Genomic DNA, 26856 nt, shown 5'->3' on the forward strand with positions numbered 1-26856 from the left:
CCATGCACCCAGAACAGCACCACCAGTTGCACAGCTAAGAGCCAGAGGATGTTCAGACCTGGACACCTGAGCTAAGAATTGCCAGAAAGGGGCCCAATTTAGCAGCCTTTGGGGGGGTGGGTTTTAGGAGTCCAGGCACCATGGCTGAACCCCTGGCCCCATTGAAGTCTCTGGGAGTTTTACCAGAGAAGTCAGGGAGGCTGGGACTCCCCCCACCCCCACTCCCATGTTTTTGATATTAGATCTTACTGAGTGTAGTGGTTTATCAAACTAACCATGTGGTATTCTGGGATTCCCCTCCAGCAGAGAAGTCATTCGATAGAATACGAGTTCATCATTTCTTTACTGTGTTAACCTACCAGGCTATCGCAGCAGTTCATTTATCCGGAGTCATGGCATCCCTGTCATACCCTGATACTCCAGCCCAGAAGAGGGCTGCCCGCCGGGGCTCTGAATCGGCTCTTTGGCACAAGCAGGGCTCCGCCAGCCTCATCTCATGCTGGCTTCCCCTCAGGGGTTCTGAAACTGTTTTGAACGGAGGTTGTTTGGAGGGCAGGTTATTGGCCTATCGCTCATCCCCAGCCTGGAGGGTCAGCAGGTGACGCTTCCTCTGGTCCCTGCCTTTGCCCTGCCTGTGTCCGCGTAGCTCCCAGGTCATTGGAAGAGATGAGCCTTCCCACTGCATCACTGTGCCATCCCCAGGGAGAGAAGTTCTGAATACACAGAACCAAATACCCTGAGTACTTCGGGGCGTGCTCCCGTGCCTGCCAGCCACTTTAACATTAACAAGGTGAGGACGGCAGGAGGGCTCTAGGAGAATAGTCAGCACCAGCAGAGGCCAGCTAGGAGCTTGCATTTGGGAAAGACATGAGGGGGTTGGGGGGGAGGACCCCCCATGTCTTTCCCAAATGCAAGCTCCTAGGATAGGAGGATATTGATCTGGGAGCAGAGAAAGTCAGAGATGCCGCCCTAACCCCACTGAGGGAAGCTCTCCCGGTTGGACGACATGAGCAAGGGAACAGTGTCTGGTGTGGGAGTCTGCTGTGTGTAACAGGCAGCACCTGAAGTGCACGTCGTGCTGGACAATATGGGAAAAGGGAGACATCTCTCCTCCTACAGGACTGAGTCAAGAGATTTGAACAGGCTCAGCCCGCACTAGATTCAGAAGAGCTCAGTGCGTCGAGGGCTTTTCTGGTGCTGGCCACTGTTGAAAATCAGGTGCTAAACAGGCCCAATGCTGGTGGCTACAGCTTCCACTTTCTTACCCTCTCAACGCTGGCCCCAGTTCTGTTGGGTAGAGACGAGATCCCCCCCGCTTTGTCCTGCTATACGTATTGCGAGTGCAACCAGCGCCTCCTGGTGGCAGAGGTGCAACACTGAGCACACCCAAAGAGAATCCAGAAAGTCAGTTAATTTTTTATTAAATATACTCCTCTCTTGGCACAAATTTTAAAATATATATAAACATTATATAACAGTGTCTTCACTGCATTAAAATAGAACTCCAGACCCAAGGAAAGCAGTCAAGTTTGACACACATTAATGGGTGAGAAAAATCTTTACAAAAGGCATTTGTGCTCTGCGCATAGACAGGCAACAAGAGTGCCTGCATAACACTGCATTAAAGAGTACAGGGCGGGTAAGAGGAACCAGACATTGCAATGAAAAAGCCTTTTCCATTTTTGGCTCTGAGCCACGGACTGAGCCCAAAACATACCACATTGGCCCTACGATCAGAGTTAACTACATTCAGGTATTTACTGTTTTCGATGCAACTTTTACTGATCTCCAATGTTTCGCTTCCCCTTTGCCACCAATGCTGTACCCACCGATGCTGGATGCCACAGACTTCTCAGATTGGTGCTACCCTGCAAAGTCCATTTATCACACACTTCTTGTTAAAAAAAAGTTTCTTCTGAAATGCACTGACTGTTTCTGTGTTAAAGCAACCACAGTGCAAGACCTGTAATACTTAAGCACTGCCAGGCCAATGGCTGTCAGGTGAAGTTCCAGACGTACCATCATTTCCTCAGACCAGCTGCTGGACTGGGCTTCTAAAAATGACCTTTTTAAAGTATCAATGGATATTCCCACTCCACTGCCTGCTATGCAGGGACTGTCACCCCCATGACTTCCACTGATGGTGAACTCTCACAGGTGCCAAGGCTTCTCAGCATTCCCCTTTCCCCACCAGAGTCCTCTGCACGCAGAGATCTGCCTTCCACCTTGGTTGCTGCTGGCCTGTCTTCCCACCCAGGCTGTATTGGCACTCTCAGGTCCTGCGGCCATGTGTTCCCAGAGAACCAGGAGAAGACTGCTTGGGCAGGTCTCCGGGGATCAGGGAGGACTCCCAGCAGCAGCAGCAAATGGGTAAGTTCTGCCTTGACCCACTGCTGGAAAGCCTCCCCAGCTTCCCACACTAGCACCCCTTACCTGGCCCTCAGGACTCCTCCCCAGTGTTCTCCACCCAGGCAACCACCAGTTCACACAGCCAAAGAGCTAGGCCAGGCACTGGGAGCAGCTGCCATTTCACATCCAGCGGAGAAAGGGAAGGGATCACACTGGAAAACGATACTCAAGGACTTTCCGAAGGAACACACATCCCTGGTATCGAATCCTCATTTGAAATGAAACCTCTCACCACTGCATTCGACAAGGAGGGTTCCGATGCCGGACTGTTCTGGGAACCAACATCAAACCTGCACTTGTGCCAGTTTAGATATTCTCCATCAGACCTGCCTGCCCCAAACAGCCAGGGGTGGACCCAAGGCGCTCACTTATGGTAGAGGGGAGCTGAAGAGAAGGAAATGCAAATGAACAGTGTTCGACTGCTAATTATTCTAGTTTTAAAGAGAGTCACACAATTTGGGGTCAGATGGTCAACAATTCCAGAGAAACGGGAGGGGAGAGAGAAGAGATTTACATGGGGCTTGCCTCCTTTCTGTGGGATACAGAACAGACTCCTGGGAGATTCCTGGACCAAAACGAAGGTCATTATTCCATTACACACAGTGGCACTGCCCCCTCCTACCCAGCACACTAGAGAAGCTTCAGGGTCCCGCATTTCAGGATAGCAGATTTGGAACAAGTTTTAATTCATGCAAGAAAATAGAAGAATTAAGCGCTTTGGGTTCCCCCCTTGTACATCCAAACAGGGGGAAAACCAGCTATTTAAAACGTACACAACACACACAGTTATTTTAAGAACCCTATTGTTCAAGAAACCAAAGACCACTGCTAACATGGTTAGACCGAAATCAGGTCTGCTGCTGGACTAAACAGTCAGGAAAGTTGGGGAAAAAGGTTTGGCTAAAAGAGGTTTTTAAATTAGCTGCAGAGCCAACAACAAAACCCCACCTCTTCACCCCTCGGGGTCCAGCGCTTCGACACTGGCACTGCCCTCGAGTCTCCTTCTCGCCTCGGAGGTTTTAGTACAGACACCCCAGGCTTCTGGACAGACAAATCTCACCACCCTGCACTGTTCTCACTCCTATCCTAGTGGGCACCCCCAGGAGCTATGTGGCTGAAGGCTGCAGCCCATCAGGACTTCTGGGTTCCAGTCTCTCTTCAGACCAGTGCTCACATTTAATACAATGGGTTGTGGGGGGGGGAAGAGGTCTCAGTTCCATTTCTGAGTCTGGGGCTTTCCCCGCGGGCGCATCCCCTTGGGGTTCGTTTCACACTTGCAGCTGGGAAGGACTGGCACACCTGGCACGATCCCCAGTGGCCGACAATTATGTTACTCTTGGCAAACTGGGTCTATTTTCTACGAGCCAAGTTGGTCCAGCACAATTCTAAGAATAAGCTACTGGAATCAAAGTTAATCAGCTGAGGTGACATGACCGCCAGAGCGTGTGCGCACCAAGGGTGTTCCAAAGCAGGGCCAGCAGCCTGAACCCACTCAAAACTGCCGCCTTGAAAGGTTATTCATAGGTGTGCCCCCGCAGAGTTTATTCTCACATTGCAGTTTAAGCAGCAACCACAATAATTAAAGACATCATTGGTTAAACTTTGAGTATGTAACACTCCCCACTCTTAATACTGCAAGCTGATAAATCCTTCCGAAAATGCTGCTTTTAAAAATACAGCAACTCCGGATAGAGAGGTTTTTAAAGTAGCCTGAAAGCACCACTATTTCAAGTGAATCCAGTTTATGACCCCAGGCACGGGAATTCCAGATTGAAAACTGATCTCCTAACTCTCCGTCTTTGCTGATTTTAGAGAGGGGCATTGCTGAGGTGGGATGTTTTGCTGAACACAAAGTAAAATCAGAACGAGTGCTATCTGAAGGGAGGAACACTTCCACACTTCCTGCCAGAGCTCACCTCCAAATTTTGGAGTTAAAAAATTGTTTTGAAATAAAAACTTAAATCCTGGATGTTCCATTTCAAAGACTATTAACCCTCTCCACTCACATGTGCAGTTCACTGCAGACTCACGCTGAAACACTGCTTGCCAGGGTGCTTACCATTGTGTAGTCATTAAGAACTGCCTAGCAGGAACCCCTTTCACCTCCTGGATTTCCAGCTCCATCCAGGCAGCATGGCAGCCCCTCTTCTATAATCCACACCACCTCATCAGCCCACTGAGCCCAGGAGAGAAGCCAGCAATAGCTTAGTGTGTATAAGAGAGTTAAACACAAGAAGGAGGCCGCTACCTAGAGAAGGCAGCTCCGCTGTCAGAGACCCATGGGGAGAATCCCATTTTAGTGAAGGTTAGTTACATGTCTGGGCTTGGCAATAACTCGGAGGCTTGTTAAAAAAAATAGAAAAAAAAAAAAAGAAAAAAGAACAGAAAGTAAAATCTCAGCAGTGGGGGGGTAGCACTAACAGAATGGGCCAATGCTAGTGTTTGCTAGACACAGACTTACACTGTACTTCTCCCCTGTTATACCGGGGAAGGACGCCACTACCTTTCAATATTAGTGCCGAGCTGTAATTTACGGAGAAGGATCTGGGTAAGGTCAAAGGTTGTGAAACTTATTCCCACTGCGATTGGACCTTTGACCCAGTTCATGCTGAGTCCTTTGTACAAGCCTCGGATTAGTCCTTCTTCTCTTATAATCTCTCGCATGGTGGGCAGGATGGAACCATACACATGTCCCGTGACCCCGGCCGTCTGCATTCGCCGACGCACCACGTCCAGAGGGTAGGAGGCCGACTGGCCAATCAAGCCTGCGCAGGCACCAAACGCGAGACGTTCCAGGGGGTATGGCTGGGCTCTCCCACTGTGATCTGGGAAAGAGAGAGGAAGAGGCAGCGTATAAATAGCTTCCTGGAGTAACTGCATGACTACCAAGTTACATGGTCTAATGGCCAATACAGCAGAGAGGGTGTCAGAATCCTGGATTCTTTTCCACTAGCTGACTCAGTGTGTCCCTACACAAGCCCTTGAGTGTCAGTTTATTCAGCTATAAAATGGGGATGATGTACCACGTTCTGCTGCTTCCCAGTCCGATAGAGGTGAGGAGAGAGGAGACATCCTTCGATGCAGGAATGAGGGAGGCAGCTTTAAGCCCTTTATGACCAAGTGCTAAAGCTCCGAGACACTGCCAGCCTGAGCTCCCGTCACCAGGATGTCAGCATCCCGACGCAGAGCGCGCTTTACCTGCGTGCAGTTTCTTCAGCGACTCGTAGGTGAAGAAGCTAAGTCCGGCGTACGGGATCACCCCCAGGATAGTGGGCGCAAAGCCCCTGTACAAGGTCTTCAGCCCCTCCTCCCGAGAGATTCGGATGAAGACGTGGAGGATATTGCTGTACCTGTCGAAACACAGACCCCCAGACATTACTGCCTGCGCAGGAAGGCCATTGGTAATGCTGCCAACCTGCCTTGCTTGGGGACCTACAGTTAACCTGCTTGCTCGGCTGGAGAAGTCCAACGTTCAGTTCCGAACGTATGACAGAGGAGCTCAGAAGGGACTTGCTTAAGAGCCAGCTCTTTCCAATGGCTTTATTGTGGTCATTTGTTCGTGACCTGTTGACCTAGCAGAGGTCGTCAGGTTGGGTCTCTCCTGAAGGAGGCCGGTTTGACACTACTCTTTGGACCAAGCCAGCACACAAGGGACCTCTCACTTGTGAGCTGATCACTATTTGAATATTACCCTTGTGGGGAAGTCTCGGACCTGTGTCACACAGGAGGCCTTGGAATCTATTAATCTCCTTCTGGAGAAGAAAGGCCACTGGACCAACTGCGGCCCCCAGGTCACTTGCATACATCAGACTTGCCGATTCCCAAGGCTGTCACACCAAACCCAGAGTTACACCAGAAGCTTAGAGCAAGGCTTGAGCTTCAAAACCACCCACCTCCATCCCGGGCGCTTACACCCATTCCCATTAGCCACTTACATCTCCTTCGGCGTGACAGCCATTCGGGCTCGCACCAGGTCCAAGGGGTAGGTTAACATGGCAGCTGTTGTACCTGCCAGCGAACCAGCGATGAATCTGGGTAAAGGAGTCAATGTTCTAACAACGAGAGGGAGACAAAACCAAACAGATCACATCTGCACAGAATAAGGATGGTAATTTTTCTTAGGCTTCCTCCCACCGCTATCCTGAGCTGGCTTCCGGCAGCTAGTTATACTGGGGGGGGGGGGGGGGGGGAGGTGTTGATGCTGATGACAGGCTGGGGGCTGCAGCAAGCCTGATTTGGGTCTTTCAGACACCATCTTCCTTCCGCACAGAGAAGGGAGCAAGCAGCCATGCACTAAAGCGCAGGGGGGTTGGTTTTCAGCGCTCTGGGGAGACTGCGTCCCGTTGCTTCTCTTGGCAGCGGAAAGACACTTCGTACTGCCCACCTGGCGGCACCGAGTGCTAACCCCCAATGCTCTCTGAGCCGCTCCTTGCTCACCCCTCTAGAAGGCAGGATCTTATCAGCCAGAGGGAATCTGTCTGGGACACAATCCAGACTCTAGGCAGCAGGGACACCCCACACTGCTTAGCTCCTGCCCCACGGCGCTCTAAGGCTCTCCACCAGGACAGCAATCTGCTGATCAGCGATAGGTTCCCACAGCCTAGAGGCACCCGTCACCTACATAACAATCCTAATTCCCACAGGCCTTCAGTCCACACAACTCCTCCCACCCCAACAGTCAGTCAGACTCTGCTCCTAGGACAAGACTCAACACGGGCAGCATCTTACTTTCCATGAAAGCCGTAGTAGCTTCCCAGGAGCTGCTTGTACTCTTCGTGCGCACAGAACTGGATGGCAGCGTAAGGGATCACCCGGACCATCGTGGCAGAGTTCCCGCGCCACAGGCTCAAGAAGCCGTCATTGAGGTAGGTGCGGTAGATCAGCCTATAGGCTTCCTGCATGCAACAGAAAACGAGAACGGGGTCGAAGGTGAGAGGAGGACACGCTTTCCACTCGACACCGAGGATGGAGCCAGAACGTCTTCAGCAGGAGGAAGCAAGTCCCAGCAAGATGGCTTCCCTTGGCCCCCAACCACAACGAGGTGGGAAGACCGTCGCTATTTACATTCACTCCTTTGGGCTGTGCCCCGGATACACAGAACTAGAGCATCAATGTCTCTCGGATAGGAAAAGAGTCTTTTAAAAGAGAATCGGACACAAGCAAAGCTGGGAAGAGTCAAAGGGCTCAGAGCCGTTTAACGACGACACGCCTTTTAGTTTCCTCTTCCAGTCCTGGAGCAGCGATGCCTGCACAGACCACTTTTCAACCCAAATCAATAGACTCGTTACAACGCAGAAGGTTTGGGGGATTATAAATATTAGCAGAGACTATCTGTAGCATCAACCTAGCACATACATCATAAAGCACTCTACAAACCACAGGGAGGGGCGCCCGCCCAAACTCAACTGTGCAATCATCTTTTAAACAATTCCACTGCTGGTTGAGTGAGAACATTGGGTGGGGGAAATACACAATATCGCATTGTGCCCAGCAAGATGGAGCCCAGGGTGCCACCGGGTGAAGAATTGATTATCTGTAGTACAGTAGCACCTCTAGGCCCAGAACGAGGAGAACGCTGGCACTTGGCTCGGTGCTGTACACAGGTATGATGAAGACAGTGCTCCTTGGGGCAAGGTTATCAGTTACACCTCTCTGCTAGCTCGCTATAAACACTGCTAATAAAATTCAAGCCAGACAGTTAAATACAACAGAGAGCACTTTTATTACTATTACTGCCATTAATCAAACCCTTTAGGTCAACAGGAGACAGACATCACCTCACCTTGGCAGAAAATCTTTTTGCAGACACTAAAAAAAAGAAAAAAGAGAAGAACATTAGTGTGAGGACTTGCTACACATTTAACTAGACCGAGTCCGATGGCCATGCACTTTAGTGAGTCAAAACCTGGCACCACAGTAGCTGCAAGCTGTTATCAAGCCGTTTTTATTTCTTAAAAGTCATGAGTTGCATAAAGGAGCAACATAGTGAAAACTTGTTTGCATGTGACTGTTGCATGGCCTTGAAAGGATTACAAATCTGTCAGGAACTGGAAAGCAACTGCTGAAGGTGCCGGATTGCTAAAGAAACAAGTTTTTGTTGTTTGTCTTGTTGTAGTCAGTCAGTTTCATACCTGCAATAGGAGTGTTATTGGAACGGAGCATTTAAACATCCTGGAATTTCATCTCAAAATACCTTGCATGTCACACAGTTAAAGGAATGTGGCCAAAACTTTGAACAGATGCAAGAAAAGAAATTACGCCCAGTCTTGCAATGAGCTCCAGGCAGGGGTCCTCCCTCCTGCATGGAGTCCAGTTGAAGTCCTGCCCTGTGAAGGATGGTGGCCTCCATTTGTAACTTGTGCGTGGAAGGGATCTGTTAAAATATGCTCGACTCTTAACCTGAGAGATCGGCTTATGTGTCACAGGATCTGTGAGCAGCCGTACAGTAACTAGCAGGTGCTGTATGTTTGCTGAGGAAGAAACCTTCATCTGCTGAGGCCTATCTGGAAACTTGAAATTGTTTTCTGCAAATGTCCACTGCAGTGGAACCAGCATTTCTGCCCTCCCAAAAGCAGGCTGCCACACAAGGTAACTTTTGTAGCCCAGATGGTCCAAGGCTGCTTCCAGCTGCCTGGATAGGAAAGCAACTGCCAGCTAAACCCCCAGACAGCGAGAGATAAGGAAACTCTGCCGGATACCAAGAGATTAGCCAGAAGAGGTAGTTTCTAATCATATTATTTGCCTCCTCTGCAGAGAGTTTAACTGGACAGAGTACTTGGCTTTCTATAAAACATAGGCCTGGACAAGTTAATGTTGATTTGTACAGATAGCTGCTAACTCACCCCTATTCTCCAGTTCCCATTACACCCTTCAGCTCTAAATTTGGATCTCTTATTGAAAGTCTTAAACAGGTGAAGGGAAGGGCTCATTCCGGTGAGGTAGACCGTGCAGGCAGGTGCTAAACTACACACGACCCTGCCAATGCACCTCTATCCCAATCTAGAGTCACCCTGGGTATCCTAGTTCTCAGCTCTCTCCCCCACCCACCCACCCACATTAGCTCTGCTGACGCACTTCAGTCCTGTGCTGCTATTCCAGATAGGGGCCTCTGCTAAGCAGATATTGATGATCAAGTCAAATCGCCTCCAAATGAATCACATCTAAGGATTAGATTAAATCTAAAACTCATTTAATCCGAGACGCAAACCAGATTTAAATCCTTGGCCTCTCTAAAAGTCTACTGCGCACCCACCCACCCTTGTAATATTTAATATTCCTGGGTAGTTCTTGCACTGAAACAGGGATTTATCAGCCCACAGCTGCAATCTGACAGACGATAAAAATGCTCCCAGTTCTGATCAAATGCATGAGGATTTTCTAGTCAAAGCAGCTGAACTTGGGTTTTCAGTTATGCACATTTAGCATATGGGATGTGAAAGGCATTTGTAGTATAAAGGCAGATATTTTGGACTCTACTTCATTGACTCTTGAAGCAGTCTGTACAATTGATTTAACTTGCAACCACAATAATTTTAGATCAAGTTAATTTGTCAGTACAAATAAATAACGTAAGTTTGAGTAAACACGTTCTACTTACCCATCCTTTAACAGGAAACCCCAGGTGTCTATTTACTGCCTTCTAATTGTCACCATGTCCCCATTCCCTCCTTCCCCTATTCCCTGAGGTTAAGGAGCCCAATAGCACCTTTGTACTTTTCAATGCATGTCTCCAACCTGAACAGTCTCATGAAGCCCAGACATGGAAACCCAAACCACTACGCCAAGCCTTCAAAATGGCATCACACACCCCTTCAGTTTTAACTGCAACGCCTTACAATGCATGGTTGCTATACGTTTCCAGACCCTCCCTCGCCCACAGACGATAAGAGCCTGCCAGACCCACACTCACAAGCTGCACTCATCTTCCACTGAGAACACTGGGCTCAGTCCTACACCATGGAAGTAAATGGCAAAATCCTACGACAACAGGAGTAGGATCCAGACATATGGGCTTAATCCTAAGTGAGATTTGGGCTGATTGTCACCTCTCGGGATCAGGACTTGTATCCCAAGCAGAAAACAAAGGTCAGGTGTTCCTGTCAAAGCCGTACAGGGTTTTCTGCAGGTTTAGGAAGAGCTAAACGTCAGAGCACAGATCAGCTGCACTGCTGGCAGGGGAGAACAGGCACTCTGTTCTTTTAGAAGCTGGCTGCTTTCTCAAGGGCTCACAGCATTCACCTTGAAATATGATTTTTGTCCTATCCAGCGGGGCCACTGCTGTTTTTGCAACAGCACCAGCCAATGCACCAGACATCAGGGAGTGGATCACTTTCCTTTTCTCCGGGCTCCCCTAGGAAAAAAACAAACAAAAACAGACCATGTTACATTGCTCAATGAAGGGACAGAGTTAGGTGACTGGGATGCAAACCAACTTTCCTGTGCACAGCGTCTGAGCATGTGCCTGCACCGCAGAGGTCTGGGCACTGAGATATGGGAACCAGAGTTAGCCACACTGGGTGCGACTGTCCCTGCTGCTAAGCAACACTCGAGTCATACCTGTATAGCTGCATCCCTGCTGGCGCTGCACTAACCCCGGTTAGCCCCAGAAATCCTAAAACCTGTCTCAGGGTTCCTAGTGCTGCACTAAGCTGCTCTATGAATTGTTTCTTAGTGCATTATGGGAGAATTTGTCTGTCCTTCCTAACTCCTGGAGGGCTATGGGCACCCAGGTTCTGGAACACAGGTTACAATCTGCACCCACCCTGCAAAACAGATGGGTTAGAGCCTGTGTTAAAGTGAAGTCCTGGCTCTAATCTATACACCACCAAGTAAGGAAGCCTGGATTCAAAGCACATCTAAACCCAGGTAAAACTGTGTGCGAGTGAACGGTTTATGGCTAAAAGCCAGGCACAGTGGGGACATTCGTACAGCTGTCCCAGGGCTCTTGGGAGTACGTTTACTTAACTAGTATTTCAACATGTGGGAAACAGCAACTGGCAGTTCTTTGCTGCTCAGTTTCTTTAGTGAAGCCTTTTATTCACAGAGACCTGGACAAAAGGAAACCTATGTCAGGGCTTCAGAAACTCAAATACAACCCGCAAAATGCCAGTTACGCTAAAGCAGAAATTCAGCTGGACTCTGAAGAATAAAGATTAAAACTAGCTAGCAGGGTACAAAGTCCCCAAGTCATGCCCATAAGCATCCCCTCCCTGCTAAGATTACAGTGAAAAGCACTGCCCCTTCCTGATTTAAGCTAAGTCCTGAAAGCAAGTTGCTTGTTTTATTTTCAACCTGCACTTTCCGGGACACCACAGCGTTATTCCAAACTGGCCCCAACATCATAGAAGCGTACGGCAAGACAAGTTTCTCCTGCAAGATAACTGCAAAGGAAATAGCTTGGTTTCTTATATGCCTGTCATGGTTCAGATTGAGAGTGCAGTTTGCTTCCCATAATACATGCGCAGAAAGCAAGTGAAAGTGTTAAACATTGAAGGCAACGAACGGTCAGGAAAGCAGAGATTAGTCTTGCCCATGTTAGCGTCTAAAGACCCATTTATGTTTGCATGGCATGTCTTGTATGGTAAGCGCTCTTTTTTCCTCAGAAGTATTTGCCCAATTTTGACTGTTCTCCTTGGTAACGTTTGCGGAGTTCTTTACAGCAGTCTACCAGGAGACTTCTGCACGGGGTCAGCCCAGTATCAAAGGCAGCAGCACATGCTGACGTAGGTAGGATGCCCAGGTGCTGCCTCAGCGCCCAGAGGGCTGGGAGCGGACAGTGCCCCCCTTTGGCTCCCTCCCCCTCTCCTCCCCCCACAGCAATCTTAAATGGACTCCAGACTGAGCTACATCCCAGCCAAGGCAGGAGAAAGGGTAAACCAGCCCAACACAGAGCCTTTGGCGGGGACAAGGAACAGAGCGAGCAGCCAGAAAAAAACCCCATTCCCAACCCCATTTAAACAGTTCAGCACAGTGCCACGTTGTATGGAAGAATCTCAGGAGAATTCAGGAAGCGTTTCCAACCTTAGCCTGCTAGAGTCCCAGATAAGTAGGAGTTGGAGTTGGCAAAATTGGGTGGCTTGTTCTAAGTGATGCTGTGGAGTCTCACGAATTCCGACCTATACAGGGACTAACCCAGGAAGGTTGGGAGCAGGCAGATACTCCCTGCACTGGCTCATTCTCAGAGAGTCACTTTTGTTCCTTTTCTGCCAGTTCCTTAGAACTGCATTTAAAAAAATCTGCTACACTTGCTTCCCAATCATTGTCCTGATGCCAGCCAGGGACAAACTCATACATACCAGAGTTTGCTCCTCTCTTCCCCAGATTATAATAAAGGAAAGACAGGTTCTTGTGAGTTTCACTTTGCCCCTTAGGTACACCAGGCTTAACAGAACACTACATTTGTAAAAAGGACATTGGGGACAGATGGTTTGACCTTCACATGGAATTTAAAATCCACTGATTCCATTTATATTGTTTCCTATTCAATAATTTAAATACTTTTCCTATTTTTACAACAGCAGCTTACTTAAATACTGATACAACACAGCAAACACGCTGACCTAAGGCAGACAGAGGAGATGCTGGTTATTAGAGCAAAGGCAGGAAATCAAGACTTGTGGCTTCTATTCCCAGCTCTGCTACCAAACACACAACCTTGGACAAGGAACAAGTTCTACGTGACTCAGTGGGATACCCATCTACCTCCCAACGGATGGGTAGGAGACTGGACGCATTTAATTGATGTTTGTAAAGTGCTTTGAAATCTTCAATGAAAGCCGCTGTTGTACGGCATAATACGTGTAAGCACTGCAGCTGCTTCAGGGCTCCCCAAGTCAGATGCTGTTTGCTTTTCCTTTTTGGAGTAGCAGCCAAACCAAATCTCCCCTCCTCCCCCTGCGAATCCATCACACCCACACCCCTCCCCGCTCTTACCTCAGATAGAACATGGCCGGGTACAATTGGCTCCACGCCATTCTGTTTTAAATCCACTCGACCTTCCTTCACACCATTACCCATACCAGTCGTGCTTACTAGGCAGAAGAGTTGTGGCTCCTAAATTTTAATACCAAACACACCAAAGCAGTGGTTAAGTGAGAGTAGAAATGAACATGTGGGTATTGTTACCAGTTTACACTGGAGTACACAACATGATCTGCAGTAGAGGCCACCTCCAACTGTCAAACCCGTCTTCAACCACCACTTTAAAAGTACCCCAAAAGGTTTCCAAACCAGCCAGCTTCTGCTTAGCAGCCGATTTCTAATGTTCCCTTCAGCGTGTGGTTTCCCTGTAGTTAAATACTGGGCTGTTAGAACTCGGATTCCCCTGTAAGACTAGAAAATATGAATTTCACTTTTGGAATCGGATTGATTCTTTCCTGGGCCTTCACTGATGTGTTTTGGACCTTCAGGGACCTTTAATCTTTGGAGCCATTGACAGTGTAACAGATCCATGCTCCAAGAGCATCTATTTGACTTCAGTGGAAATACATAATAATTGCATCTTTATTCCTTAATATTTTAATAGGAGGGAAACAAAATACTAGTCGTTATGCTTGCTAATGTTACAGATTAAGACTACAACTGGTACTGAAGGTTCGAAAGGACAAATTCCCAGAAGAGGCACCACAGCATTTCAACTGTTCTAAGAACCAAAAGAGAGGGAAAAAAAAAAAACAAGTTCAAAAGGAGATTTCTAGATTCATTCCCTGTATTTATTTTTGTCTTTGTTGCCATCTGGCATGTGTGTCATTGACATCCTCCTGTTAATTGTGTCTGTTCTACTTCTTCCCACAAAGGATTTCAGTAGTAAATTGTATTACTCTTGCTAGGGAGTCTTTAAAATAGTCTATTGCATCTCTCCTCTAGAATGTATTTCTGCTATGGCCACTTCTAACATCCCAGCTCTCGAGGACGAGATCAAAACATGCATAATTTCCAGGAGCGAAGAATCAGATACTAGACTGTTTTATTCTATCGTCTGCTGTGAAGCATCCAAGTTGCCAATCAGCCTGAGATTCTAGAGCACATTGGACAAGGCGCATTGAAATGTAAGACCTATGCGTGGAAAATGGAAACAAAATGGTCACAGCAATACCTTCAGGAAGTCTGGCCTGAGCAGCCGGGTGCTATTTTAGGAAAGTGATAGATCCAATGCATCATATCTGCCATAGAGACTATTCGGCCAATGCCAATGATTGAAGTGCATAAATATAAATACATAAATGTCTCCAGAATTTCGTTTATTCACACTAGTTTCAAGCATGTGTGCATGGCAGCTCGTTTAACACAGAAGGTTTTTCTCACTTTGATATATGCTCTCCAACTGTCTCATGAAGGGAAGGGTCGCCCAAACCTTTGCGACAGAAGCACAGTGATACCGCAGATAAAGACCTGAAATATGAAACAAAATCATCATTTCAATTCCTAACCGTCTATCAGCATCTCAGCTCTTATACTCGGAGTTTTATATTTTCTCCACAAAGAAAGAAATTCAAGGTTACATTTAAAAATTCTAAACAAACAGCTTTTATCTGAGCCAGCAAGTTACACTAGACCTCTTCACGAGTGGGTCAGAGCTTTCCTAGGGGCACGACTGCTCCAACATGAGGAGACCTCAAGTTGTCCCATTTTGTTAGTCTCCATTGCAGAGGGATCCCAGACCCAGCTCTGCCACGCTCACTGTGCCCCCTTAGGCAAATCATTTCACCTTTGCCCTTGTTCTATACACAGGGAAGGGGAGGCACACCAGCTGGCCCATTGGAGAGAGTGTTGCGAGGCTCTCTCAATTAGACCTAAATGTTCTTTGCTTGTTCGGTGCCTTTCATAAATTCTTATTGTGCTATTTTATCACATCATGGCCATAAAACACTTCCAAAAATCCCTTGGTCACTGCAGCAACACTAATGTAAAGTGAGACACAGAGGAGCTTGGTCTGTAATCATGCATGACCGATGTGTTCGTCAGGAAGTTATGCATGACCCATGCGCTCACTTCTCGGGAAGAAACAGCCCTGAGTATCTTCAGCACCAGAGGCTACCTGTTTGATAGAGCTGATAGGGAAGGATGTTTACAACTCCTTAGAGCTCCTCTTTTAAAATGAAAGTTCTCAAGAGGGGGAAGGGATAGCTCAGTGGTTTGAGCATTGGCCTGCTTAAACCCAGGGTTGTGAGTTCAATCCTTGAGGGGGCCATTTAGGGAACTGGGTAAAAAAATCTGTCTGGGAATTGGCCCTGCTTTGAGTAGGGGGTTGGACTAGACACCTCTTGAGGTCCCTTCCAACCCTGATATTCTAAGATGCTGCCCAGAGGGTAAGGAGTCAAAATTTTAATGAAAGAGATACTTAGTAGTCCAAAGCATGATGCGAACAACAAGCAACAGGAATATTTGCATTGCAGAGGTTCTATAAAGACACAGTCACATCACATGACGCAGATGGATATTTTCATGTGGCTAAAGACCACGGTGCCAGTCACATGCTGTAACGAAGCAGCTAGAAGGGAGAACTTTATTCAACTAGTGTTGCTTTGCAGAACAGTCTTAATTTCCCACGTGCCTTGTGTCTAGTTATTGGTTGCCCTGCTCCCTGTTTCCCAAAAGAAATCATAAAAGAGTGAAAACCACGGGCAAAGACAGTGTCTTTCATGAGCTCAGCTAAGGTAACTAATAAAAAACACAAGAACGGCCAGACTGGGTCAGACCAAAGGTCCATCCAGCCTAGTATCCTGTCTGCCGACAGCGGCCAATGGCAGGTGCCCCAGAGGGGGTGAACCTAACCAGTAATGATCAAGTGATCTCTCTCCTAAGAAGGAGAGCGCCAAGGAAGCACAGGCCAAAATACCGATCCCAGGTCCGCTGAGGATAAAGACTTGTCAATGAAACTCATGTTGAAGGGTCCATAATTTGCTTTAAAACCAAGTTCTAGACAAAGATGACGAGAAGGGATGTAACCCAGAGGATTTTTAAGCACAGGTACACAAAGGATTCCAGTAGCCTGGGTGCGTACATCTGTAATTACGGCGTTAGAGCCCTGTAACCCGACTACAAGTGTTAGGTCTGGGATCTGGTGAACTGGGAAAACAAACAGACCCTCTCCTGCTCAGGTCAGCACCTCTCCTCCTGCTCATGGAGTCCACGCAGTGTCATCTGCGTGCCCTGCTGCTGCCAGCCCCCACCACCTCCTGCGCTGGGGAGTGTGTGCGCCGAGGAGTCGCAGCACCTCTCACTCCACAGCCCACAGGGCAGGAACGGGCACACAGCCGCTGCCACACCAACCCCACGGGCACGAGGTGGAGGTGCTGCCTCAGCGTCAGGTCAGAAAACGACTCCACCGACCCGCCAGGGCTCGGGTCGGGTGGGCTTGTGTCCAGGTCAGGCCTAAAAGTTAGGCCGAAGCAGACTGCTAGGTGGCATCACCTTATTCAACTGTGTTCTCAAAGACAGCCTTGTTCACTGGTTAAGGCCCCGATCCTGCAAAACCTTATCGACAGTCCCAGCGACTTCAAGGAGACTACTCACATGCATAACTGAAGCACATGTCTAAGTCTCCACAGGTTCAGGACACAGCAGTGTTTACTATTTTTAGTCCTATTTGCTCTACAAATGTAGAGCTACTCAGTGCCATATTTGCAGTCCCTGTGTGTCTTCTGCAGCACTGTGCATTAAACAGATTCGGCCAGCGTTAGCGGAGTAACAGAAAGTGGGCAAATGCAAGCTGGCTGTACTTTACACAGCATGGTTGTGTGTTATTTATGCTGCAGTAGCACATAGGGGACCCAAACAAGGACCAGGGTCCCCACTGTGCTAGGGGCTGCACAGATTGGTAATGAGAAGACATTCTCTGGCCAGGAGAATTTATAATCTGAAAGCAACACTTTTGGCCAAGGTGGGCTTCAAGACTGAATAAATTTAGCGAGTAACACACACATTGTGGCTTCGTAACAAGATTCTAGACGGCCTGCTGGAGTGTCAAAGAGATCATGACAGCTACCAATTTAAAATCCTGTGAAACCCACTCTCCTTTTTCAAGGAGCAGAAGAGGAGAAATTTCTCTCTGTTCTAGCCGGATGGAAGGTGTCATTTACCTCATTAGGATTCTGCATCATTAGTCAGCAATCAAACGCATGATATGTTTTCACTGAGCACCCTCAAAAGAAGTTGGTTCTTAGTCACATTTATCCACGTACATGTGCTACAGACAAGTGTGTCACCTGGCTATCTTACGAGCCACGTATCTAGATTCTTTGTAGGCATCCTAAATGTAGTTTAGTAAATGCAGAAATATTTAGGGGAGCTAAAATGAACGGTCTGCCCCATGTCCCTTACTGGATGCACAGTATAGTCTATGGATGTTAAAAAAGTCAACCAGTGCTGCTTAACTATCTCTTTAGCTCTGCTCCTTGAGTATTTGAGCAAACTGCAGCCTCCAGATTAATTAAGCTGTAAAATTAACCCTTCAACAGGTCAGGTGTTCTGCTTTCTTAAAAGCGAGCTTTGGTAGCTCTCCCTGATTAAAGGAAGAGCAAAACAGAGCCAAGTTCTTCAAATAATGCAGACAACTCACTGGGTGAGATGTTGCACAAGGAAGAATTTAGTTCATTGCCCAGACTGAGCCCTAAGGGAACATGATCACGAGCTTTACGAATCGCTGCGTTTTCATGGGCTGTGGCATGGACCCTAAGGCATCGGCAGCTCTTTCATTAAAATTCTTTAAAGACTTCAAACTTATACCACAACTCATCACATAAAGATGGATTAACCAAGATACCATGCACATTGCAATAATTGGTGACAGGAAGGGTTAAGCCTGAGTTCTCTGGATAAGGAGATCAAGTAACAGAGTTACACTGCAGGTTACTATGAGTCTCCCTTTAAACTGACTTAACAAATAGTTTGACTTGATATAATCTGATCTACAGTACACATGAAATCCTTAGCTGGTCACCCAGTTACCTCCTTTCCTGTTCTTGGCCCCTGGCAAGAGCTACTCCTGAATTGATCACAAAAGACACTCACACTGCATGGATATCTATTCACTGCTTCACTAATGCAGCTGTTCTGATGCTGTGCACAGATTTTGCAGTGCCCAGCTGCTCTTAAGCACTCCGACACCCTGGCAATCATAAAAGCAGACCTTGTCATCCCAGTTTACACATTTACTACTGTGGTCAGAACACAGCAGAAGACCAGGCATCCAGCACACGCAAACTGGCTTGCGGCCTGTCATTGCCAAAACACACTTGCCCTAAAAATCCCCACGGGAATTTAGATTCATTGCAGGACATGAACATTTCTAATAGAATGTCAATTACTCCAGTGTGAATGGCAGAGATATTATAAAGCAAACGCTCAGTAGTGTCAGCTAGTTGCATGTCAGCTGTGGTTATTTTCTAAGAAACATTTGCTTTGAGCTTGGAGAATGCCACTGGTGACTATGAAAATGGTTCAGAACACTGGACGCAGAGTTCTGACTGACAGGTAGTGGCCTAGCCACACTGCTCCTGCCAATGGAGGCGTGAGTCCCATGTGCATCCATTCCATTTCACAAGAGCAGCAAGACAAGCAGTGCATTTCAAGTTACTTGCATGTTTCCAGCAGTTAAGAGTTCCTGTGGCTTTGTGCCACAAGAAATCTGCTATAAACACCCAGAAATACAGTTGTAATTGATCCTTAGTAGTTGCAGTGATTGAAGAAAAGCAGGTCTGAAGATGGTAAACAGCTATTAAGAGTAACAGGCACAAGACATGCAGGGGCCTGGCAGGCATTTCATTCTATATTTAAAGCTCAGAAGTCGATGACCAGTGACAAAGGGAGATTGGAACGAAATTACTGCTAGTTTTTCCCTACACAAATTCACAGCATAAAATGGAGACTAATAATTCACACCTACAACATGCCATTCATCCCCAAGAATTGCAAAGTACTTTATACATTTATATCCATAGACACAGATTAACTTTACCCACTACCGAGATGCCGGTACCACACGCAGACCAACACGTTTCCTATGGGCTCCGTATTAGCTTATATCAAGAAATGATCAATATTGCATTCAACTGAAGCTGCAGAGGAATTTAGGAGGCAGGAGGTAACTGCCTATGTTAGCTCAGCACTTGTCAAGAATATAAGACAGTCTGAAGTTGACCACAGCTGCATTGCAGGTCATTAGAAAAAACCCCATTGAAAGAGATTGGGCGCACAGCTGCCCTGTCCGAAACTGGGTCAAAGATGACCACGGGTACCTTGGCAGATCAAAACGTGGTAGACAGATGGTTGGGTCTGTGATGAGTGCGCGATTAACGACGGTTGCCAGTGACCACTCGTTGTGCCAAGCAGATTCTGCCGTCATGTCATGTGGTGGCATAAGTGACCATAAAGGGCATCTAGAAGACAGGTGAGCTGGCATGGCAGGTGGTTGAAGAGGTCGGTGTACGAAGACAGATCGTTGTTCTCATGGATCTTGGCCAGCACCATGATAGAGGCCTTCTCACGGCAAATATGGGGCGGTGCTATGTTACCAAGTATTGGTCGCCAGGGCAATGGAGTTGCCCATAAAGTCCTGGTAACAATACACATGGGTTTGTTAAGCTCTACATCGACCAGCCTCCTGTGAGATGAGCGACACCAGACAAGAGAACAGTACCCTGCTCTTGAACAGCGAAGGCTGATGTTCTACGCGTCTGGGCGCTCACACCCTAGGTTGAGCCAGTCAATTTTCTGAGCAGGTTGTTCCAAGGGCTGCCGTCTTCCTCAAGTGGTTGCAGAACGTTAATGACCTATCCAACGTCACACCAAAGTAAAACTGGGGTTGGATCATGCTGCAGGTGTTGGCTGTTGAGGACAATGTTTAACTCGTGGCCTGTGCTTGCATTATGCAGATGAAATACGCTAGAAACCATCTTGGAAAAGCTCGGCTGCAGGCACCATCGACTACAATAGTCTGCCATGAGCTATTCTGCCTTTGTTAAAATTCAACCAATCCACTGGGACCAACACCCGTCTTTACTAGAAGTATCGTGTTTGCATCTCCTCTTCTCCCAGCCCTTGGCAGTAGCTTTTCAGACTGTGAGCTTCTCAAGGAGGGGAGCTCATCCCCTTACATGAGGATAAAGCACTGAACACAACAGGAAAAAACACCCCCCTGAGCACAGCAAGTTGCAGTGCTGTAAAGTACCAGTGTAGACAGTGCACCAGCGCTGGGAGCTGCGCCCCTCATGGAGGTGGGTTTTTTAGAGCGCTGGGAGAGCTCTCTCCCAGCGCTGCGCCGCGACCACGCAAGGAACGTGTGAAAGCCTCATTGATTTTCACATTTGTCAAGCCAGTTCTGAGAAAGCTCACTCCATAGACTTGGACTGCAGCATCAGTCCAAACACAGATTTATGTACAAACTTGACCCTGATGCAAATTCCTTACATGGTTTTTAGACCAACTAGCTTGAACTGAGAGAAAGCCACTGGCCATTGGGGAATGGTTATTTAAAAAGCCTAGTAATTAAGCCAACTGCGCTAATCAGTGCTGGCCAGGCCCCACAGCTCAGAATGCCTGTTCCACAAAACGGAAAAGCTTGGCAACTTCAGCGACCACAACCGATTCTCTAAAGTGCAGCAGGGAACTCCTCACAATACCTGCTATAGCCGAAGACTGGAGACCACTTCTTGGCTGCAAGACAAATAAGCAACCCTGTTGAACTGGGAGCGGGAGAAACGACTGGATTAGGGAAATCTGAGGAGCCAGACTACCAAGGGGAGGAAGTACACCATTTCTACTGGAGCACCCTCCTTTCTCAGACAACTATCACCACTGAAAATGAGAGAAAAAGGAAGGCATCCAGAAGTCTGCAACACTCTGGTCAGGCAAATGCAACCTTCCCACTGGTTGATTTTCCAGCCAAACACCCCTGCCACCAGGGGCACTGGAACGGGGGGGGGAATCTGGGGGCCATGGCCCCATCACTTCTTACCGATTGTACGGGTGAGCGACAGGGGGTGCTGGAAAGGAGTGAGCGAGGGCCAGGGTCTTGGGGGAGAGGGGCAACGTGGGAGCAGGGCCACAGTCTGGGTGCCAATGCCCCCCCCCCCCAGTTTGAGAGAGAGTTTGTCACCCCTGCCTGGCACCCTAATGCAGGGTATTTCCTTTGCAGAAGGCAGAGACAAGAACACAGGTGACATGAGGCAGCTATGACGCAGAGCTGCCAACAGATGTAATGCCAGAGTCACTCACTCACCATACCCTGAATCATTACCACAAAACAAATGAGGTTTTACAACTCCAGAGGCACGCCTGGTGCTTTGCAGCATAAGTCAACAAACCCCTTGCCCTGCAGAGCTTACATGCAATGCAAGGAGGGCAAAAGCTAAAAGACATTGGGGGGAAGAAGGAGCGAAATGAGAGAGGGAAAGTCACGGGATCCATTTGTTTCACATTTATCTTGTCAGCATCAAATCTCTGCTAGTGAATTAAGCATGAAGGCAGGTATGAGCAGAGGGATGGGAATGGAGGCAGCAGAAAGCTAGCCTGGAAAGAGGAGTTTTGGGGAGGAGATGGAGGCTGTTGGCCCATGGGCTGCAGTTCCAGAGACAGAAAGGGAAAGAGGCACCAAGCCCCGAGCCGGGGGGAGGCAGAGGGTTTGTTAGGGTGAGCAGTGACGCAGGGCCGGCTCCAGGGCTTTGGCCACCCCAAGCAGCCAAAACAAAACAAAAGCCGCGATCGCGATCTGCGGCAGCAATTCGGCGGGACGTCCTTCGCTCCCAGGCGGAGTGAGGGACCGTCCGCCGAATTGCCGCCGAATACCTGGAAGTGCCGCCCCTCTCCGGAGCGACCGTCCCAAGCACTTGCTTGAGAAGCTGGTGCCTGGAGCCGGCCCTGCAGTGACGGCACAGAGGGAGGATACAGGCCAGCAAATGTTACAAGAGTGACATGTGGTTGATAGGCACGATCTCATCCTAACACAAAAGCTCTGCCTACACTTGCTTTTTACCTGGTCCATCACTAGGGTTCCCACAGTAATATAAATGATACTTTGTGGGCTAGGCTTAGATCAATTCCAATTAAAATGGCTTAGAACATGGCTATGTGGCCTTTGGGAGAAAGCACAAAGGTGCTCGTTTAAAAATTTAACAGGGGGATGATGCAGGCGGCCATCATGGACTGACTGGAGGCAGGAGCCAACATTTTGATAGTGACCGAGAGATGACAGGGAGCTTGGGGACAGGCTATGAAGGGCTTTGAAAGTGAAGACAAGCAGCTTATGGTCTGAACCAATGGAGAAGGGGGAGCCAATGGAGGGGTGCAAAGAGAGGGGTGACATGGCCAAAGCAACGGGCTAGGAGAATAATCTTGGCAGCAGCATTCTGAACATAGCAGCAATCAAGCTGTGAGATGCTGAGAATCCGAATGAGAATTTTATCTGAGTGGATGGAAAGGAAAAGTCGTATCTTAAAGATACTATGCAGAAAGAATCTGCAAGGTTTAGACAGAGTGTCTGGCGTGGAGGGACTAAACAAGCAGATCCCAAAATAGCTATAAGCAAAGTGTTTCCCCCTTTCCTTACTGTTACTTATTGGAATACCAGCATTGCTAGTCTGAATACCTGCAATCTTCATCAGGAGCTATTTCAGTGCAACAGCTTTGATCATTATAGCCTCTGCCTTAAAACCCACATTTATTTGTGTGCGTCAGAGCTCAAGATAAAACATTAACTCAGTCTTACCTCATTAAACCAAAACTGAAGTGGATGGGACTTAACAAAAACATTATTTTTCTTATTTCTCAACAGTGATGCTATTTCACGTGGCATACATGGTCTGAACTTTAGCTGGAAGTATCCAATTATTTCAGTTTGTTTTAATCGTGCTATTGCAAACCTTATATTAAGTTGCTACCGTGAACGTAAGCATCCGTCCTGCCTAACCAAAGCACCTTGTACAACGCTGTTAAGATACATCCAGTTTGGTAGGCCCAAAATTTGACATAATGGCAAATCATATTTTGACAGTCGTGCATGACAGCAAGATTAAGAGCAGATGTGGGAGCAAGGAACTCCAGAAGTCTAAACTAAATCAGCCTGGGTTTGGGGGTTAAACAACTTACTCCAAGTTGCACAAACTGTGTTTCTGCTCATCCCCTCTGCAAAGCGGGGGAAATACCTTCTGTTGCCTGCAGAATTGCAACAATTAATATTTCTACAGCCATTTGAAGAAGGAAAGCACTACATCAGCATTAAGGTATTAGTGCCAGTTTTACACGAGAGATATACATCTAAAGGGTTGGTCGATTGGGTATATTTAGCAGCAGAATTACCAAGGGAAAGGTGACTGGTTCCTGGACCTTTCCGAACATTACATTTGTTTGACCTGGTCCGTACTAAGCCCATGGTAATCTGCTTCAAGACGTAACAATACACTCCTTTCAAATCAGCACTGGCCACCTGACATTGTATTTTCCTTACCCCCTTAAAGTCAGCATGCCGGGTACAGTACATCTATGTAACACCCTGGCCCTGCCTAAGTCAACGTACAGCTTTTGTGAACAGCTCTGCAGCGTAAAGATGTTACTGTGGCAGAGGCTGCGAAATGGGCCTGGGGCCAGCAAGACCTCAAAGCTGGTGCTCTCTCTGCCCCAAGGACCTAGTCATTCTAGAGACAGAGTTCCTGCTGAAGTAAAGGGGAATACTGAGGGAGATCGGATTGCGAGAGACTTGGGGGGGACGGGGACGTTTTCAGTGTGAATGGCTGGTTTCCAGAAAAATGCCAAGCACCCACAATTCCAGCTGAAGTCAATGAGATGTGCAGCTACTCTGTGCCTCAGCCAGTCGAGCTCTGGTGTTTCAAACCAGGCACCTAAATTCAGTGCCACTTTGTTAAACATAGAAATTAGGCCAAAATTTTCCTATCGGGTCATTTTTAACTGCATTCATTTTTAGATTGTGGGTGAGTCATACCAGCCCTCTAGAAACCCTTACAATAGAGACTCTCTTCTCTGTTATTTTGTAACACCCACTGACTACAGATACCTCAGGTTACCCTCATCACTTCAGCCATTAAAAAAATTAAAAAAAAAAGTATGTTTCCAAAACATTCCAAATTTACCAACCACACAAACACCCCAGGGCCAAACAATCTCCAGAAAAAGCCTTGCATATTAACAGATTGTGAAGCACAAGGATGCAACCTTATCTTCCAAGTGAAGATGAACTTCAACCCACATTTTTTAGCTAGCTGACTAGCATATTCCTGTTGGCAATGAAGTTAATGAATGCAGTTACCTCATTAAACCCTCAGCACTACCCAAGAGAGCAATTGTCTATAAGTTTGACATTTTATAATAACAGCAGTAATTACTACACCTTTACTGTAGTACCTGGCATATTCAGCAGAAGCATAAAACGGCACTGATTAACTTACATGACCCTTTCCAGCATATCCTGGTTTTTGTGTTTTGTTTTGTTTGTTCCACCTTTAAGACTAGTTTGAGCATGTTTTCCCACTTCCATGTTTGGAGGCAGAGCCAGGGAAGTGGCTAAACTAGAGTGGGATAAGGGATCAGAGCGCTCAGTACACCATGTGTTACTTTCTAACCCTCCAGTATCTATCCCTGAGCAACAATTTTCAGCCCCATATTCTTCCCACATTTATTTCAGCTTACAAAAATGCACTCATCTAGTGGTCTGGAAACACATATCTGAAGGAATATTTGGCTTGAACAGAGCCTTGAGATGATCATATTTAAGGAACAGATGCCTGATGCAGAAGATTTCTGTATCTAATGTATTATATTTTCAGATTTGGTTTTAAAGTGTTAAACGTGACATTCACAGGGAAACTGTGCCCCTTGAACACATATTGTTTGTGCAGAAACTTGATGGTGGCAAGAACAGGAATAGCAAGTAGGCCTTTTACCATCAGAAGACCATGGGGGAAGGGAAGAGAAAACAGAATTATATCAAGTCAATACATTTGCTCAATATCTCCTCTTAATACATTCCATCTGAGAAGTCCACTAAGAAATTATTTCTAGTTGTTGGCCAACTGACCAGCACAGTAACTCAGCTTTACCCTTCTATTGCCAAATTTGACAGGAAGTTAAAAAAATTCTATGCAGAAAGACAACATCAAACAGATCGGAGCTTGCATGCTCCAGGCTGACAGAGCCAGTGACCTGATCCCTCTGACCCACAAGCCAGCTCTGTCCCCTAACACAGGGGCACCAACGAAGGAAGGTCAAAGGAATATTTACACAATATCACAGAGCTAATTCATGGGGGGCAGGGGGGATCGCCTCCCATAATGAGGGAGGGAAGTGGGCACACCAGGAACACCCCTAACTCATACTTCAGGGTCCCACGTAACTCAGGAATGGAAGTGAGAAGGTTCAGGTTTTCCCGACAGCAGAGTGCTGGGACGGGTGCAACTCCCCCACCCACGGAGCAGGGGCTTCCCACGACGGTATCAGATTCCTGTGGGTGCTGCTCCCCCTCTCGGCCCTTAGCACCCGCTGGGCCCCAGCTGAGCCGGGATGGGAGCTGGGCAACAGCAGGGGCACCAGCCTCCTGGTGAGCAAGGGGGCTGTCCCGGCAGTGCCCTAGGTGACAGCTGGGGCTGCTGGGCCAGTGAGGAGGGTACCCCACAGCAGGCTGCCGGGCCCCCCCCCACATGCTGGTCAGGGGCTCTGAGCCCCACAGGGCGCTGCGGTGGGAGGGGGAAGAGGACCAGACTGTTACCCCCCATTCCCCAGAGGGGCTGTGGTTACACCTGAGCCCGGGGGCAGTTACTCACCCAGCTCCTCTGCAGCTAGGGGGCAGCTACCCCCGGCCGGGGGCTCTTCCCCTCCAGCAATGGGGGCAGCCAGCACCTCCCCAATGCGGTACTGGGGGGGGGGAAGGGGAACAGCCAGGGGGGCACCCCCATTCGGGGCAGGATCCCACAAGGGCTGGCGGGAGGGGACAGCCAGGGGGACCCCCCCATTCGGGGCTGGGGGGCGGGACCCCACAAGGGCTGGGGGAGGGGACAGCCAGGGGGACCCCCCCATTCGGGGCTGGGGGGGCGGGACCCCACAAGGGCTGGGGGAGGGGACAGCCAGGGGACCCCCCCATTCGGGGCTGGGGGGGCGGGGACCCCACAAGGGCTGGGGGAGGGGACAGCCAGGGGGACCCCCCCATTCGGGGCTGGGGGGGGGCGAGGACCCCACAAGGGCTGGGGGGAGGGGACAGCCAGGGGACCCCCCATTCGGGGCTGGGGACAGCCAGGGGGGACCCCACAAGCACGGGGGGGCGGGGCAGCCGGGAAGACCCCCCCCATTCGGGGCTGGGGGAAGGGGGGCAGCCGGGGGGACCCCCCAAGGGCGGGGCTCTAGTCTCCCCTCCCCCAGCGAAGCGCCGCACTCACCGGCTCGGCCCCGCACTGGTGTCCAGCTGGGTCTCCGCGCTGCTGCGGCGGCGGCGGCCTCTTGGGTCCC

The 26856-nt window shown here is 48.5% G+C and overlaps 1 protein-coding gene across 2 annotated transcripts; it reads right to left on the reverse strand.

The window, feature by feature from the left end:
- Positions 1–1404: 1404 nt before the first annotated feature.
- Positions 1405–26856, reverse strand: SLC25A42 (solute carrier family 25 member 42). 2 transcript variants are annotated; one of them, XM_054013540.1, is made up of 9 exons: positions 26787–26856; positions 14713–14799; positions 13342–13461; positions 10648–10759; positions 8192–8217; positions 7138–7304; positions 6345–6461; positions 5608–5759; positions 1405–5234 (listed from the first exon to the last, which is right to left on the reverse strand). In XM_054013540.1, the coding sequence occupies exons 3-9, from the start codon at positions 13423–13425 to the stop codon at positions 4909–4911; spliced, it is 984 nt and encodes a 327-aa protein (XP_053869515.1). In that variant the 5' UTR covers positions 13426–13461; positions 14713–14799; positions 26787–26856; the 3' UTR covers positions 1405–4908. The 2 variants fall into 2 exon arrangements, with proteins under 2 accessions (XP_053869515.1, XP_053869516.1); XM_054013541.1 differs by lacking the exons at positions 14713–14799; positions 26787–26856 and adding an exon at positions 14504–14694.

This window comes from Malaclemys terrapin, chromosome 24 (genome assembly GCF_027887155.1).
Source record: "Malaclemys terrapin pileata isolate rMalTer1 chromosome 24, rMalTer1.hap1, whole genome shotgun sequence".
NCBI classification, from domain to species: domain Eukaryota; kingdom Metazoa; phylum Chordata; order Testudines; family Emydidae; genus Malaclemys; species Malaclemys terrapin.